The sequence below is a fragment of the Chiloscyllium punctatum genome, chromosome 26 (assembly GCF_047496795.1).
Source record: "Chiloscyllium punctatum isolate Juve2018m chromosome 26, sChiPun1.3, whole genome shotgun sequence".
NCBI classification, from domain to species: domain Eukaryota; kingdom Metazoa; phylum Chordata; class Chondrichthyes; order Orectolobiformes; family Hemiscylliidae; genus Chiloscyllium; species Chiloscyllium punctatum.
The window spans coordinates 79,897,500-79,913,047 of record NC_092764.1 but is presented as its reverse complement, the minus strand read 5'-3'; the positions used below and the strand labels follow the sequence as shown (position 1 = coordinate 79,913,047).

The 15,548-nt window shown below is 42.7% G+C and overlaps 1 protein-coding gene across 4 annotated transcripts in view; it reads left to right on the top strand.

The window, feature by feature from the left end:
- Positions 1–6,537: 6,537 nt before the first annotated feature.
- Positions 6,538–15,548, top strand: part of LOC140453217 (guanine nucleotide-binding protein G(o) subunit alpha) — a 227,345-nt gene continuing 218,334 nt past the window's right edge. Inside the window, exons 1-2 of one of the 4 annotated variants that reach the window (XM_072547777.1) lie at positions 6,538–7,115; positions 7,302–7,344. In XM_072547777.1, the coding sequence (XP_072403878.1) occupies positions 6,998–7,115; positions 7,302–7,344 (161 nt within the window). In that variant the 5' untranslated portion in view covers positions 6,538–6,997. The remainder of the gene's footprint in view (positions 7,116–7,301; positions 7,345–15,548) is intronic. The other 3 variants (XM_072547778.1, XM_072547779.1, XM_072547776.1) reach the window with 3 other exon arrangements.

Genomic DNA, 15,548 nt, shown 5'->3' with positions numbered 1-15,548 from the left:
AGTTTAATGTACAACACCTTATTATTAAAAGAATAGTACATTCAAACCACACTTTAACAATGCCAACAGATCAATTTTAACCCAGTAATAGCCAAAGCTTTTTGAAAAGTTTTTAAAGACTTGGTGAATTACAGGGACTTTCTGAGGATCAGTGTGTTTAGCTGGTCAGACTCACCAAGGAAGCCAATACTGGGATATATATGGATTTGTGTCATACTTAGAGATCCTTGGACTGTAACCATGCTCCTGCAGCTGTTTGTCACAACACTCATCTGTAATTTGGAGCTGAGCATTTCACAGTATTGGACAGGCTTTACAATAGTAGTGGTCAAGGCTTTATCTGTGCTCACAATCAGTTAATAAATGCTGCATAACTTCTGAACTGATTTAAAAACACATCTAAAATATTCTGTCTCAGTTCAAAGAAAAGACTGATTTTCTATTGAAAATAATTGGGATAATTTCAGGACTTGTGGTTCCAAGTTTTGAAAGGTGCTTCACAGAGCAGAAATTAATTTAATCAAAGGAAAGATTGAGAGGTGACATGATCCAGTTTTTTGACATTCTGAAATGCAAAAAAAATAGTTAAAAGCAGTTTTCATTCAATTTAAAATGATTACAGTACAGTATTATTTCCTGGAATGGAACAAAATTGCACCAGAAGCAGTTAATGATGTGTCCATGTCATGTCATTGTTATGGCACTGTGTGCTGTTGGTTTGTTTCTAAACTGTTTTGTCTACAGGGTTTTTTGTCTACAGTTATTTTTTGCCATTGCCTTCCAGTGTCAGGGGCAAGGCAAGGAGGCCGGACCAGGTCTACCCCACCCAGAATAGGAATCAAACCACATGCTAGCCATCCAGCCAACTGAGCTAATCAGCCCTCTAAAACTCTGTCAACTAAACTTTTCAAACACATTGGATAGAAAAACCATAATACAAAGAAATAGTAGAGAAATGACCACATGATGCACAACGGCTGTTAGTCTCAGCCACTGAAAATTTTAAAAGTTGCGATTTATGAAAATTTCTAGACTTATCACTTGATTAACTTCAATGAGCCGAAGGATCTTTTCTTTTGGGCAAAAAACACTGGAGGTTGGCTAACATGGTGCCACTGTTTAAGAAGGGTGGTCAGGACAAGTCAGGGAACTATAGACCAGTGAGCTTGACCTCAGTGGTGGACAAATTGTTGGAGGGAATCCTGACGGACAGAATGTACATGTATTTGGAAAGGCAAGGACTGATTAGGGATAGTCAACATGGCTTTGTGCGTGGGGAATCATGTTTCACAAACTTGATTGAGTTTTTTGAAGAAGTAACAAAGAGGATTGATGAGGGCAGAGCACTAGATGTGATCTACATGGACTTCAGTAAGGCATTCGACAAGGCTCCCCATGGGACACTGATTAGCAAGGTTAGATCTCATGGAATACAGGGAGAATTAGCCATTTAGATACAGAACTGGCTCAAAGGTAGAAGACAGAGGGTGGTGGTGGAGGGTTGTTTTTCAGACTGGAGGCCTGTGACCAGTGGAGTGCCACAAGGATCGGTGCTGGGTCCTCTACTTTTTGTCATTTACATAAATGATTTGGATGCGAGCATAAGAGGTACAGTCAGTAAGTTTGCAGATGACACCAAAATTGGAGGTGGAGTGGACAGCGAAGAAGGTTACCTCAGATTACAACAGGATCTTGACCAGACGAACAATGGGCTGAAAAGTGGCAGATGGAGTTTAATTCAGATAAATGTGAGGTGTTGCATTTTGGGAAAGCAAGTCTTAGCAGGACTTATACATTTAATGGCAAGGTCCTGGGGAGTGTTGCTGAACAAAGAGACCTTGGAGTGCAGGTACATAGCTCCTTGAAAGTGGAGTTGCAGGTAGATAGGATTGTGAAGAAGGCATTTGGTATGCTTTCCTTTATTGGTCAGAGTACTGAGTACAGGAGTTGGGAGGTCATGTTGCAGCTGTACAGTACATTGGTTGGGCCATTGTTGGAATAGTGTGTGCAATTCTGGTCTCCTTCCTATCGGAAAGATGTTGTGAAACTTGAAAGGGTTCAGAAATGATTTACAAGGATGTTGCCAGGGTTGGGGGATTTGAGCTATAGGGAGAGGTTGAACAGACTGGGACTGTTTTCCCTGGAGCGTCGCAGGCTGAGGGGTGACCTTATAGAGGTTTACAAAATTATGAGGGACATGGATAGGAAAAATAGACAAAATCTTTTCCCTAGGGTTGGGGAGTCCAGAACTGGAGGATGTAGGTTTAGGGTGAGAGGGGAAAGGTATAAAAGAGACTTCAGGGGCAAATTTTTCACAGAGAGGTTGTTACGTGTATGGAATGAGCTGCCAGAAGAAGTGGTGGAGGCTGGTACAATTGCAACATTTAAGAGGCATTTGGATGGTTCTATGAATAGGAAGGGTTTGGAGGGATATGGGTTGGGTGCTGGCAGGTGGGACTAGATTGGGTTGGAATATCTGGTTGATATGGACTGGTTGGACCAAAGAGTCTAGTTCCATGCTGTACATCTCTATGACTCTAAGAGAAACAATAAATATCTTAAAGATAATAAAAGCTAAATACTGCTGAGAAATCTTCAAATATTTAACTTTACTAATGACAAGAGACAATCAAAGCTAACAGGCATTTTAACATTATATAAACCATACAGCATTAGACCATTTGATCCAATAAGTTTATGCCCCACATGAATCTCCTCCTACCTTACATCGTCTAGCCCTTATATTTTATGTAGCTGCCCTTCAATATATCTGCGCTGTTCGCTCCAATCACTCTACATAGTCGCAAGTTCCACTTCCTGGTTAGAGGTGTGCTCGTGATGATGGTACTCAATATAACCTGAATACGGGTGTAGAAACAGAATATACATTTCTGCTGGAAAGTCAAAACATTGGAGTGAAGTTAGCTGTGTAAAAGAACTTCAGTAGCTTCAGGTCTGTAATCAAGCTTATACATTTGGCAGATGAAATTTAACATGAGAAAATGTAAGGTGATATAGTGAGAGACAATGAAAAAAAGAGGACATGTAAATGAAAAGGTTAAGCCTTAAGGGAAGTTAGAGTGAAGAGCTGTGGGAACCTTTTAAAAAATGGGAACACAGATAAAACATTGGAGATGGATCATGTCACCTCTCAATCTTTCTGCTTAATTAATTAATTTCTGCTCTGTGAAGCACCTTTCAAAACTTGGAACCACACGTCCTGAATTTATCCCAATTATGTTCAATAGAAATTTGGTCTTTCCCTTGAACTAGAACCCAATCTTAAGACAGAATATTTTAGCTGTGCTTTTAAGTTCTTGTAATTGGAGCATAGACATCAAAATCAACCCTCTAGAAATCATAGTTCAACTACAAGTGGAACTTTGTCAGGTTTTGGCTGTCTTGACCAGGAAGAAAGAAGAGATATAATAAGATGCACAAAGGGAAAATGGCTTATATTTTCTAACCAATCTGTTCAGAGATATTATTACATACCTATGGAAGAGGTGGGAATTGAACCCAGACCTTCTGGCTCAGAAGTAGGGATACTACCACTGCATCACAAGAGGAAAGGTTTATATGAGGAAGGCCTAAATAAGCTATTAGTACTCTTAAAAAAAATTAAACCAAAAGTTAAATGGATATTTGATAATGATACTCAAGTTAATGAGACACTTTGATCAGATAACTATTCCCACTGCTCCATGAGCTGGCCGTCAGAAATTTAAAGTTCACCACCAAAAGAATGGAAGGTGAGGTTAGGAGACCTTCTGTTTGTAGAAGGTATGTCTTACCAGAAAGTTTGGAAGCAAAACCCACTTTCTTTAATAAAAGGTTGTGCTAGATGATAATTGTTTGAAAGAATAAATAATTAAAGACTGTAAAGAAACAGCAACATAATGAGACTGAGTGGATGAACTGGGTTGGATACCATGGATTCATTGGCTTTCTTCTGTGTGGTCATTTCTTTTATTAACCATTCTGTAATTCCAGGAACGTTGAGCACTTTGAAAATCTTGTACTTTTCAAGAGACCAGTCAAAATTTTACAGACTTTTTTTAATACTTCTGGAGGTTTTATCGATGAAGTTTCCTGTCTCTTGGAGATTAACGATTTAATTTGTCGCAGTTTGATTCGAAATTTTCTTGCACCCACAAGTGATGGACTGTATATGGCTGGTTTGCAATCCCTTTCACTCTACTAATGACTGTTCCCTGTGGGTAATTTACTGTATCACCACTATTCCCCACTTCCCAGTTTAATAAAAGCAGAATACTGCAGATGCTGAAAATCTGAAATAAAAGTAGAAATTTTCAGAGAATCTCAGCAAGTCTAGCAGATAGATCAATTTAATATTTCATAGAATCATACGACATACAGCATGGAAACAGACCCTTTGGTCCAACAAGTTCATGCCAACCATATGCCCAAACCTGCCTGCACTTGGTCAATATCCCTCCAAATATTTCCAACTCATGTACTTTTAAACTTTGTAACTGTACCTAGTTCCATAACTTCCTCTGGAAGTTCAGTCCACACATGACCTGCTCTTTGTGTAAAAAAGTTGCCACTCATGTCCTTTTAAATTTTTCTCCTTTCGCTTTAAAAACCCCTAGTCTTGAAATCCACTATCCTTGGGGAAAGATACCTGTCATACACCTTATCCATATCCACCATGATTTTATAAACCTCTTTAAGGTCATTCCTCAACCTCTACGTCTCAGTGAAAAAAAAGTCCCAGCCTATCCATATAAGTCAAACTTCCCTTTCTTGGCAACAGCTTTCTGAACCCTCTCTAGCTTAATCCCGTCCTTCCTATACCAGGGTGATCAGAACTGAACACAGTACTCCAGAAGAGGCCTCTCCAACGCCCTGGACAACCTCAACAGACAAGTCCAGTATAACTCTTCTTCCATCCTGGACTTGAAATGTTAACTCAGATTCTTTCTCCACGGATGCTGCCAGACTTACTTCACCACTTTGTGACTTTGCCAGTGTAGCATTGGCTTTCCATTGCCTATTCCCTGGTATTTCTCATCTTTCCGAACAGTTTCCCACATTGTTTGCTCCTTTCAGTTCTGACAAATGTTTAAGGAAGGATATAATATTAGTTATGAGAGATATTGTACTTTCTTATGTATTAGTGTGACTTTGACAATTAATCAGTGACAAATTCTTCCAGCTCCTGATCTCTGGGCCCTGTTTTCTCTTGAGGAAGATGCACAGCTGTGGCCTGACAGAATTCTAACAGGTGGCAGTGCACACCAGCCCTGGTTACAACACATCTTGGAAGGTGCCAAAGGCGCTATATTAATAAAACTCTTTTTTCGTATAAGCAGCAAATCTCAACAGGACTCTAGTAATGCTGCAGCTATCCAGGTCTTTATGGATTATCGTTTTCCTCCCCACTTTGTCCTGGAAAGTTCCCCAATTGAACACTCCTTGCCCCCACCCCACCCCTTTCCACGTCTGGTGCTTAAGCCACTTCACAAATGTTGCCATTCTTTCTTGTTTTATGTAACGTTTAGCAAAACATAATCCTCCTAATGGGTAACGGATGATCGGATATCCGACAGCACAGATGTCGGGAGGGAGTGATTGTTCTGGGGAGTGGATTGGTCCAGATGTTACTATGCCAGCAATGAACAGGCTGTTTACGCTTCATGTTCAATCCGGGAAGTAAAGGGGCAAAGGGTGTGGACAGTTCGGGTGACCAGAAGGAGGGGGGGGGGGGGACGGGTGAATGAACACCTTTGGATCTTCCTGGGTTCAGAGTTCGGTGACACCGTGCTGTGCACACCCTCGCCCCGACTGCCCGGGTAATGGAAACACGGTTTGGTTTACTCCCTGCTTCCTTTGCCAGCGATAATACTTAGCTGGAGATTTTCAGAGACACACACAAGAAAAATGCACTTGATGCCGGCGTGATATCCACTCCCCCCCCCCCCCCCCCGTCCATCCTTTGACTTTTGCAGCAACGATTCCCAGACTGTCATATCCTGGTAACTTAGGTGTTTCATTGCCCTAATTCTGTCTGTGGTCAAAATCATTTAACAGGGTGACATGATGGGTGTGATCAATTTACAGTGCCCACCGTAATCTGCTGATGCAGTAAACTCTCTCTCTCCCCATCCATCCCCTCCAATAGCATCTGGATCGCCGACCCCTCTTTGCAGTAGATGCTTGCAACTTAAAAGTGCATATGTAACGTGTGAACGTGGGAGTGTTTCAGGAATGGATTCTGCACCGGGTGTTTGCATTGGGCCTGTCTTTTGCATTGCAATGTTATTTTCTTTTTTGCAAAAGCACGGATTGCATTCGCTCCTGCATTGTTGGGGGCGGGGGTGGGTGAGCAGAAGGTTTGCAGGGATTTTGTTTTGTGGGAGCTGGTGTGTACAAGAGAGGTTGACCCTCCCCTCTATGGTTGTGTGTGTGTGTGTGTGTGTGTGTGTAGTGAAGGTGCAGTCAGCAGTGCTGAGTGCTGCTGGATTGGCGCAGGCTCACGGTCTGTTTGACGTCAGTGTGGAGTTGGGGCTGAGCCTGGCGCACTCTCTGTCTCTCCTTCCATTGTGAGCAGATCAACGATGCGATCGGGCTGAATCTTTGCTGCTGCCGCCGCCGTCGCCGCCGCCGCCCAGTCCGACAGCCGGCCAGAGTCCCCCTTGTCCCTCCCCTCTCTCTCTCTCACTCCCCTCCCTGGTGAGACCTGCAACAGCAACCATCAAATCCTCCCCTTTAGCCCTTCCACAATCTCATACTCTCTCTCTCTCTCTTCCCTTCCTTCTGTCCATCCATACGCTAAAGGTAAAGAAGCCAGCCCCGGTCCTCCCCTCCACCTCCACACCCACTTCATCCCCTGGATTTGGATGTGCGATTAAAATCCCCGGCGTCTCCAAACGAGGATTCATTCCCAGAGAGAGGGAGAGAGAGAGAGAGAGTGAGTGAGTTGAGTTGAGAAGGCCAGAGAGAGAGCTTGTGCTACTTTCCAGCAGCAACCATGGGATGTACAATGAGCGCCGAGGAGAGGGCAGCTATGGAGCGGAGCAAAGCCATCGAGAAAACCATCAAGGAGGATGGCATTAGCGCCGCCAAGGATGTCAAGCTGCTGCTTCTCGGTAAGAGACCGGTCTCTCTCCCTCTCTCACTCCCACCCCTGGCTACCTTCTCAGGCGGATTGGAGGCTCCGCTCAGCCGGCTGGCCTGCTGCCCTACTCCCTTCATCCCTTCACATTCTCTCTCCCCTCCCCGAACCTACTTTCTTTCACGTTTTCTCCCATTTTTTTTCTTTCATTTTCCCACAGGGGCGGGAGAATCGGGGAAAAGCACCATCGTAAAGCAGATGAAGTAAGTGGCTTCTTTTTTTTACATAAAAATTGTTCCGATTCTATTGATTTTAATAACGCATTCCTCTCTCTAAGCCTCATTTTAAGTCGAGACTGTATCTTGAGGTTAGATGTATATTAATGACAGGAGACCGCCATATTTATAGTGCTATAGTCTCAGTCTCCTATCTCCAATATATTGATGGCTGTGGTGGAAGGATTGTCACTCTTTCCAACATGTGCAGTCTGGTTGCTGGGGGCTGTTATATATATATTTTTTTTTGGGGGGGTGGTCTTTATTTTTCGGATTATCCCTGTTTCTTCAAAAAAGGGGTGTAGGTCAGATCAATTTGTACTGTAGCCCTTGTCACCATAGGAGTAACTGAGACTTGGCTTCGGGAGAGGGGCGCGGGTGTGTGTGTCTGTGTGTGTGTGTTTGTGTTAAGGGGTAGGGGGTGTGGGGGGGGTTGGTTTGGGGGGGGGGGGATCATCTCCAGCTACCAATTAACCTTTAATGCCAAGCTTTCATCTTTCAGTATTTTTTTCTGTCATGTTTGATCGATTGAAACCGGCTGAGAGGCCGGTTATGTGGGGTTTTTAAAAAAATTACATAGAATGCGATGTAAACAGAGGAACGGCAGGTTGAGCGCTTGCCATTTTGAGGTTCTTTTCACGGAGATTTTACGATTCCCTCTTATAAAACAGTCAGCCAGAATTCATCTGTGGGTTTCAAGAACTAGTGGTCTTCTCATTACTTGAGATTATCTGGATCACATAGCAGTTTGGTCCCACCCTTCCATATCCATCCCCAATTTTGTCTCCAAGGTAGTTTGGCATACTCAGTTTGGAGGGGGAAAGGAAACGTATTTTAACGACAGCACAAGTTATCACTGTGCATGGATAATTCCAGCCTCTGTGTTTTGCTGACCCAAGTCTGTCTCTTATGTCAATGGATATTCATGTATGTAATTCACCAAAAAGTGATCAGGTACTAAAAAATAACCAGCAACTAACAGTATGTTGGCCTTTACCTCAGGGGTTCTGGAATACAAAAGTGAAGTTGTTATGTACAGAGGAATGTTATCTACTGTACAGAGCCTAGGAGAGACCCCATTTGATGTGCTGTGTTTGGCTCCAGCCATTCCCATTCTGGGAGTGGGGGTGTGAGATACGGACCTGGCAGAGAATATAGTGCACATTTTCCAGAATGAAACTGAGACTTAAAGGGTTAATGCATGAGGACAGGTTGCATAAACTTGGCTTGTGTTCCCCTGAGTTTAGATGGTTGAATTGACTGATTGAGATGTTTAAAATAACAAAAGGATTTGAAAGGGTAGGTACGCAGGAACTATTCCCTTGGGTCGGATAATCCAAAACAAGGGGGCACAGTTTTAAAATTATATTGGCATCTTTCAGAATTGAAATCAAGAGCCACCTTTTCATACAAAGAGTAATCCAGGGCACTCTTTCCCAAGCAACTGTAAATTCTCAGCCGGGCAAAATACTCAAGACTGTATTTGGTAGATTGGTGTTGGGCAAAGAATTGAAATTTGGATCAAAGGCTGATAAATGAAACTGAGGATTAGATGATTGAATAGCAGAAGATGCTTCAGAGCTGGGCCTGCTTTTGCTGTCCTCTAGGATTGAGTCAGCCTGTATATTATTGCTTGTGTCTGTATTTATTGGTGGATCTGTTTAATTTTTAAAAATTACCTATTGTCTTGACTTACAGAGGAATGCAATTTGCAGGATCAAAGATTTCTATGTCTCCTAACCCAGATCAACCAATTTTATATGTAACTGGTTGGATGTGTGAACCAGAGTCCATATCTTCTTTACTTATCAATGTTGAGTTTGTAGTCCAAAAGTGATGGTGCTGTAGCTTGGATCTGTATCTCTGTATCTGTATATGAACTAACTTTAGGTTAGTTCAATGTGGTTGGCTTTTGATGCAAATTTGGTTTGTGCAATGTTGGTTGGAATCAGTGCAGAGTCGGTGAATGTGGCCTGAGCTGGTGTCTTGTGGCTATGGGGTGTGGGAGTTCTGGTTGGTGTTGGCATGGAATGACCTGGGTCTGTTTACCAACCTGGGTATTTAAGCGGGCATTGGATAGGTATATGGAGGATAGTGGGTTAGTGTAGGTTAGGTGGGCTTTGATCGGCGCAACATCGAGGACCGAGGGGCCTGTACTGCGCTGTATTGTTCTATGTTCTATGTTCTATCTTGATTCAAGATTCAGTGTTTTAGCTTGTGTGTGCTTACACCTTCAACAACATCAGTACGTACCCCTGCATCCATCAATTCAATCTTCTGCAACTTTTGTCCATAACATGGTTACTAAGGCAGTCTTTCCTGGCCCACCTTCTCTTGTATTCTACACTGCATGAACCTGAGATCATCCAATGCTATATTATGGGAGAAAGTGAGGACTGCAAATGCTGGAGATCAGAGTCGAAAAGTGTGGTGCTGGAAAAGCACAGCCGGAGGATGCTGCCTGACCGGCTGTGTTTTTCCAGCACCACACTTCTTGACAATATTGTGTCATATGTCTCACTTAGTCTTGTTCACTCAACACTTTGTGCCCCAGATGGACCCCCAGTACGGGTGGTTATTGAGTGATTTCCTAAACAGCTGGGTGTAATACAGTCTGTAAGTCCATACTGGTTCCCCGCAGAGTAGTTCAGCCAGACCCACTCGCTCGATCCCCGAAGCCCTGCAGGTTGATTTCCGTCACGCACTCAAGACATTTCCTTTTGAGATTGTCGATTTGTTTCTGTTCCCGACAGCTTCCTTTTAGAATTCTCATCCTTCTATTTCAAATCCCTCGATGGCCTCACTCCTCCCTGTAGCCATTGTCTTTCTCTCGGCCCCACAGACCTTGGAAATCAGCGCTGCAGTAATTCGAGCTGCTCTGAGATGCCCTGACTTTGATTGTTCCATCATTGGAAATTGTACCTTCAGCTGACGAAGCCCAGACTTCTGGTATTCTTCTCCCCTGTACACCCCCTCCCACCTGCATCCCTACCTCCAATTCCTGCCTTTACAGCGCTCGCCTTAAAAAAAAATCTCCTTGACCAGGCCTTTGGCGACTTGCCCTGAAACCACTTCACGTTAAAGGCGCTACATAAAGGCAGCGTCTTGTTGTTAGGTTTCGGGGCTCCCTCTCTCATGGTGAAGCCCCAGTTCTTGGCTGGAGCGAATGCCAGTGTCAGGAGCCCCAGAGTGGGCTGGGGTTTGGGGTGGTGGGGGTACGGAGCTGAGCCGCCTGACGGCCCGGGGAGCTCAGTCCGAGCGGGGAGCCACCGAGCTGTTCCCCCGGCCGGCCTCGGGGTGCCGCTGAGGGCCGGGTCCGCCGAGCGGTTTTCAGGCGCTTTGGCTGGTGGACAGCGCCCAGTGCCGGGAGAGAGGCAGCTTCGGGGGAAGCTCGGCTGGACTCGGCTCATAGGGAGGGGGAGCGGGTGGATGGATCTGCCGGTCTCCCCGCGGTTGGGAGCTGTCTCAGTGTTGACCACCGCCCGGGCACATTTGTTTCTGTTCCCGCTGTTGGGTTATCAAGTGCCCGATATCTGGAAGGCTTCAGTCCGTTAGCATCAAGACGCCTTGTCGCTTCCTTGGCCGGCAGTGCTGCAGAATTTGCTCACTATCATCACTTAACACAGCAAAGGAGAAGGACTGGAACAAGATATTCTGGATGCTGGAATGTTGAAATTTGGGATTCATAATTCTTCTAATCACAGGTTGATTGGTGGGGAAAGTGGAGCCCTCCTATGCTTTTCTTGTGCAGAAGGAACCCACTGATTTTTAAAAATATATGTTGGTGTCCAGAAGGATCAGGAATAATGTCTCTGCAGTTAGTTCCTGTAGCTGCTATAGAACAGTGAGGTTCAGGTACAGCTTTTTGCCATCAAAACTGAGACGTCATCATCAGCAATTTATACAACAGCTTGCATTTATATGGCATTTATAGCATGGTGAAATGCGCTAACAAACGCCATGCAATTCTGAAATGTAAATAGAATTCACGCAGTTCAAGCTGTATATGAAATTGGATCATTTTACTGCATAATTTAATTATAGCAAACTAATTTGTGTCATCACCATGCTGCTGTCAGCTATCTAAAATGAACGAAAAATCCATGAAATAGATTCCTCAGTTGCATGCGATATTGTGAAGAAGATGTGCATAGGTGTCACAGATTCTGATGACACTGGTAAATGGGCCTAGAGTTGCTTTCATTGTTCTAGTTGTGTAGTCTGTTCAGTGCGTCACTAGCTTGTAGCACACTTCAGCCTCTTTGCAGTGTAGCGTTTTGTGAACAATACAAATCGTGTGATGGGCTCAGAAATTGAGAATTCAGAGGCTGTTTAAACAAACTGGACAGGGTAATTTATCTCAAAAATTGGAAATGTATTTATATAGAAAAATTATTCCCCTGGAAACAATGTGCTGGCAATGACATTAAACAAATCATTGTTAACTGAATGCCTCTCGATTCTCCAGCACACTTCAGTTTTAGAATAGCAAGATGGCAAATTCCTATGATGCAAGAGATTGACAGTTCTTAAGAATAATTCATCATTCATGTCTGAACTGCAGAATGAAGAGGCAAAATTCATAAAATATTTGGATTTATAAGCAGCACGTTAGCTCAGTGGTTAGTACAGCTGCTTCACAGTGCCAGCAACCCGGGTTTGATTCCAGCCTTGGGTGACAGTCTGTGTAGAGTTTACACATTCTCCTTGTGGCTGCATGGGTTACTGTTGGGTGCTGCAAAGATGTGCAGGTTAGGTGGATTGGCCATGCTAAGTTGTCCATAGTGTCCAGGGATATGCAAGTTGCATGGATTAGTTAGCGTAAATATGGGGATAGGGTTGTGGGGGGAGGGGGTGCTCTTGGAAGGTTGGTGCTAACACGATGAGGTGCATGGCCTTTTTCTATACTATAGGGATTCTATGATTTATTCAGACATTAGCTGATTGGCAGAGAGTGAGAACAGACCCAACTACTGGTCTTGGTCTCCTCACGATTGAATTCTGGTATGTTCTATACTACTTCAGATTAGAGTCAAATTTTAGGTATTTGGTGCAGAACACCCATTGATTTCCTTCCAATGATATTTGAAAAGCCAGAGAGATGTATCTGAGCTAAAAAGGTCTACCATGCCACAACTGATAGATATCAAGAGGTGTCCTAATCCACATAAAAAAAAATTCTAATGGCCCCAAACATCTGAAAGATATAATATCAAAATATACATATTTTTGGAACAGAGCAGTACCAATGTTGGAATCATAATTTCTATTTAGGTGGATCAAATATCAGACGTGAGAAGAGATGAATCCTGGTTAACTGTATGATTAAATCTTTCAAGAAAACTTTTGGGTAGGTGGAAGTCAGAATTGGGTCGAATTGTTTTCTGAGAATTGATCCTTTTCTTAGAGCACTGAAATTTAGAACTGAAGGTGCATATTTTTGAATATCACGCATTGACAGAGATGTATTGTAACCACTTGTATAATATTGTGAACTTGCAAAGACTGAATCTTCATCACTATCAAATTACTGTCTAGTATTAAACAATTTCCGCAACTATCAGTTATCATGTACAACATCTTGAACTTGAGAACAAGATCAAGTAAATTGATGTTTTTCAAGAATCTTAATCATTGAGTCACTTTCAAATGGTTAGGAAGTTATGTTATTTCAGATACTTTCACAATGGTCAACCATCGAGAGAGTTTGAGCATTATTGAATTGCTTCAAAGTCTGCAATAATGAGCAGGATACAGAAATTTAAAATGATGAAGTTTCTTTTTGTTTTATTTTAGAATTCCCTACAGTGTTATTGTTAGGTCCCTGATCTCGAGAATTCTTAATTAGGTATGTGGCAGTGAATTGTTGCACCTGATCCTGTATAACTGGTTGTTTGTAAAGAGGGTCAGTCTGCTCAGAAGCACAAGAATGCTCGTGTCTTATAAAAAAACTCAGTCAAAAGTACAGAGGTTGATGTTGTATAAATGTAATCTATTTATTTTAAGCTTGTCATTTTATCTAAAATTTTGTTGTTAGAGATTGTTTGTAGCTGTGTTTTTATGTAGCAATATTACTATATTGGGGGGGGGGGGAGGTGGTGGTGGGGGGTGGTAGCTCAGATGAAGTTCATGACAGCGTAATGCTAAAAGCACACAAGTTCCGAAAAAGAACTGAAATTTAAAATATTTTCAAGATTCTACATAACGAATCTTCAGAACTAAAATTATTTTGCCCACAGTTGGACCTTATTATTTCAAATTTGAGAATTTGAATATTTTAACCATCTGCTTAAGATTACTGAACTTTACATTCATAAGGTTCATCGACCTGTATCTACTGTCGGCTGGATTTGTGTGCATGAATCCTGTGGTTGTCAATTGAAAGAGTTCTCCTTCTCCATTTCTGAATGCGTTTGTTTTTCGTCTGATGAAGACAATGAATTGATTAGAAAGCCTTTGTTTTACCTCTGGAAACTGGGCTAGGCTCCAGTGTAGCCCAACAGGATGAAATATAGATGAAAATTTGCTCTCTGGAGCAGTTGCAATGCATGCAAGTAATTTTCAACCCTGCCCCTACTGAGTGTCGATCTACAACCTGGACTGCTATGAATTTTATCAGTCAGGCCAAAATTGGAAGTGTAGTGGACAGCGAAGAAGGTTCCCTCAGAACTTGATCAGATGTGCCAGTGGGCTGTGGAATGGTAGATGGAGTTTAAGTTAGGTAAATGCGAGGTGCTGTATTTTGAAAAATCAAATCAGACCAGGTCTCGTACACTTAATGGTAAGGTCCTGGGGAATGTTGCTGAACAAAGCGACCTTGGAGTGCAGGTTCATAGCTCCTTGAAAGTGGAGTTTCAAGTAGATAGGAAAGTGAAGAAAGTGTTTGGTATGCTTTCCTTTATTGGTCAGAGCATTGAGTACAGGAGCTGGAAGGTCATGTTGTGGCTGTACAGGACATTGGTTTGGCCAGTTATGGAATATTGTGTGCAATTCTGGTCTCCTTCCTATTGGAAGGAGGTTGTGAAATTTGAAAGGGTTCAGAAAAGGCTTACAATGATGTTGCCAGGGTTGGAGAGTTTGAGCTATTGGGAGAGGCTAAATAGGCTGTGGCTGGAGTGTTAGAGACTGAGAGGGGACCTCATAGTCGTTTATAAAATCATGAGGGGCATGAATAGGATAAATGGGGACAAGGTATTTTCCCTGGGGTTGGGGAGTCCAGAACTAAAGGGCATAGGTTTAGGGTGAGAGGGGAAAGATATAAAAGAGATATAAAAGAGAGGATGGTGCATGTATGGAATGAGTTGTCAGAGGAAGTGGTGGAGGCTGTTATTTAAAAGGCATCTGGATGGGTATATGAATAGGAAGGATTTACAGGGATATCGGTCAAGTGCTGGAAAATGGGACTAGATTAGGTTAGGATATACATTTGGACGAGTTGGACCAAAGATCTGTTTCCTTGCTGTACATCTCTATGTCTCAAACAGAATGCTGTGAGAAATAAGAGTGTCACTATGCGCTAGTGTTCGGATTATGTTTGAGGCACATTGTAGAGGACAATTGGTCTGAAGTTAGCACACTTTATAAGTAGCTAGGAAGCACTTGATAGGAAAGTATTGACAGAATTTTCACCTGTATCTAACCTACACTGCATCTGATTGGGAGCATCCTTTCGGCTGGCATAGAGAATCAACCTGGATGTGTCCAAAGGTGTTTTGAATGACAAAAGTAAAACTTGGTCCAATCTCCAAACACCCTCATTAGTTTGAATTATTTATAAGCATTCTCACCTCCTACACAAGGCTGGTTCAGCACTCCCGGAGATGCTGTCCTTTGGACAGGCTGTTCTGTGTGAGTCTAACATGCCTGTGTTGGTTCAGGTAGATATTTTGAGATTGTTTTGGCACTATTTGAAGAAGAGTAGGAAATTGTTTTGATGCCCTGACTAACCTTCCTCCTTCAACTTTGACATAAACAAATTAACTGCTCAGGTATTGTTCTTGCTATTTATGATCTTACTCTGTTAGAGAATGAAATAACTTTGCGAGGGATTTGGACAGTAAACAATTGAAGAAGTCATGTTGTGGAGCAATATGTTGATGGGGATGAGGGGAGCAGGGGTTTGTGATAGTGGATAGCCACGAAGGTAGGAGGTTGGTAATAAAATAATTGTTTTGGGGCATGAAAATAGCACT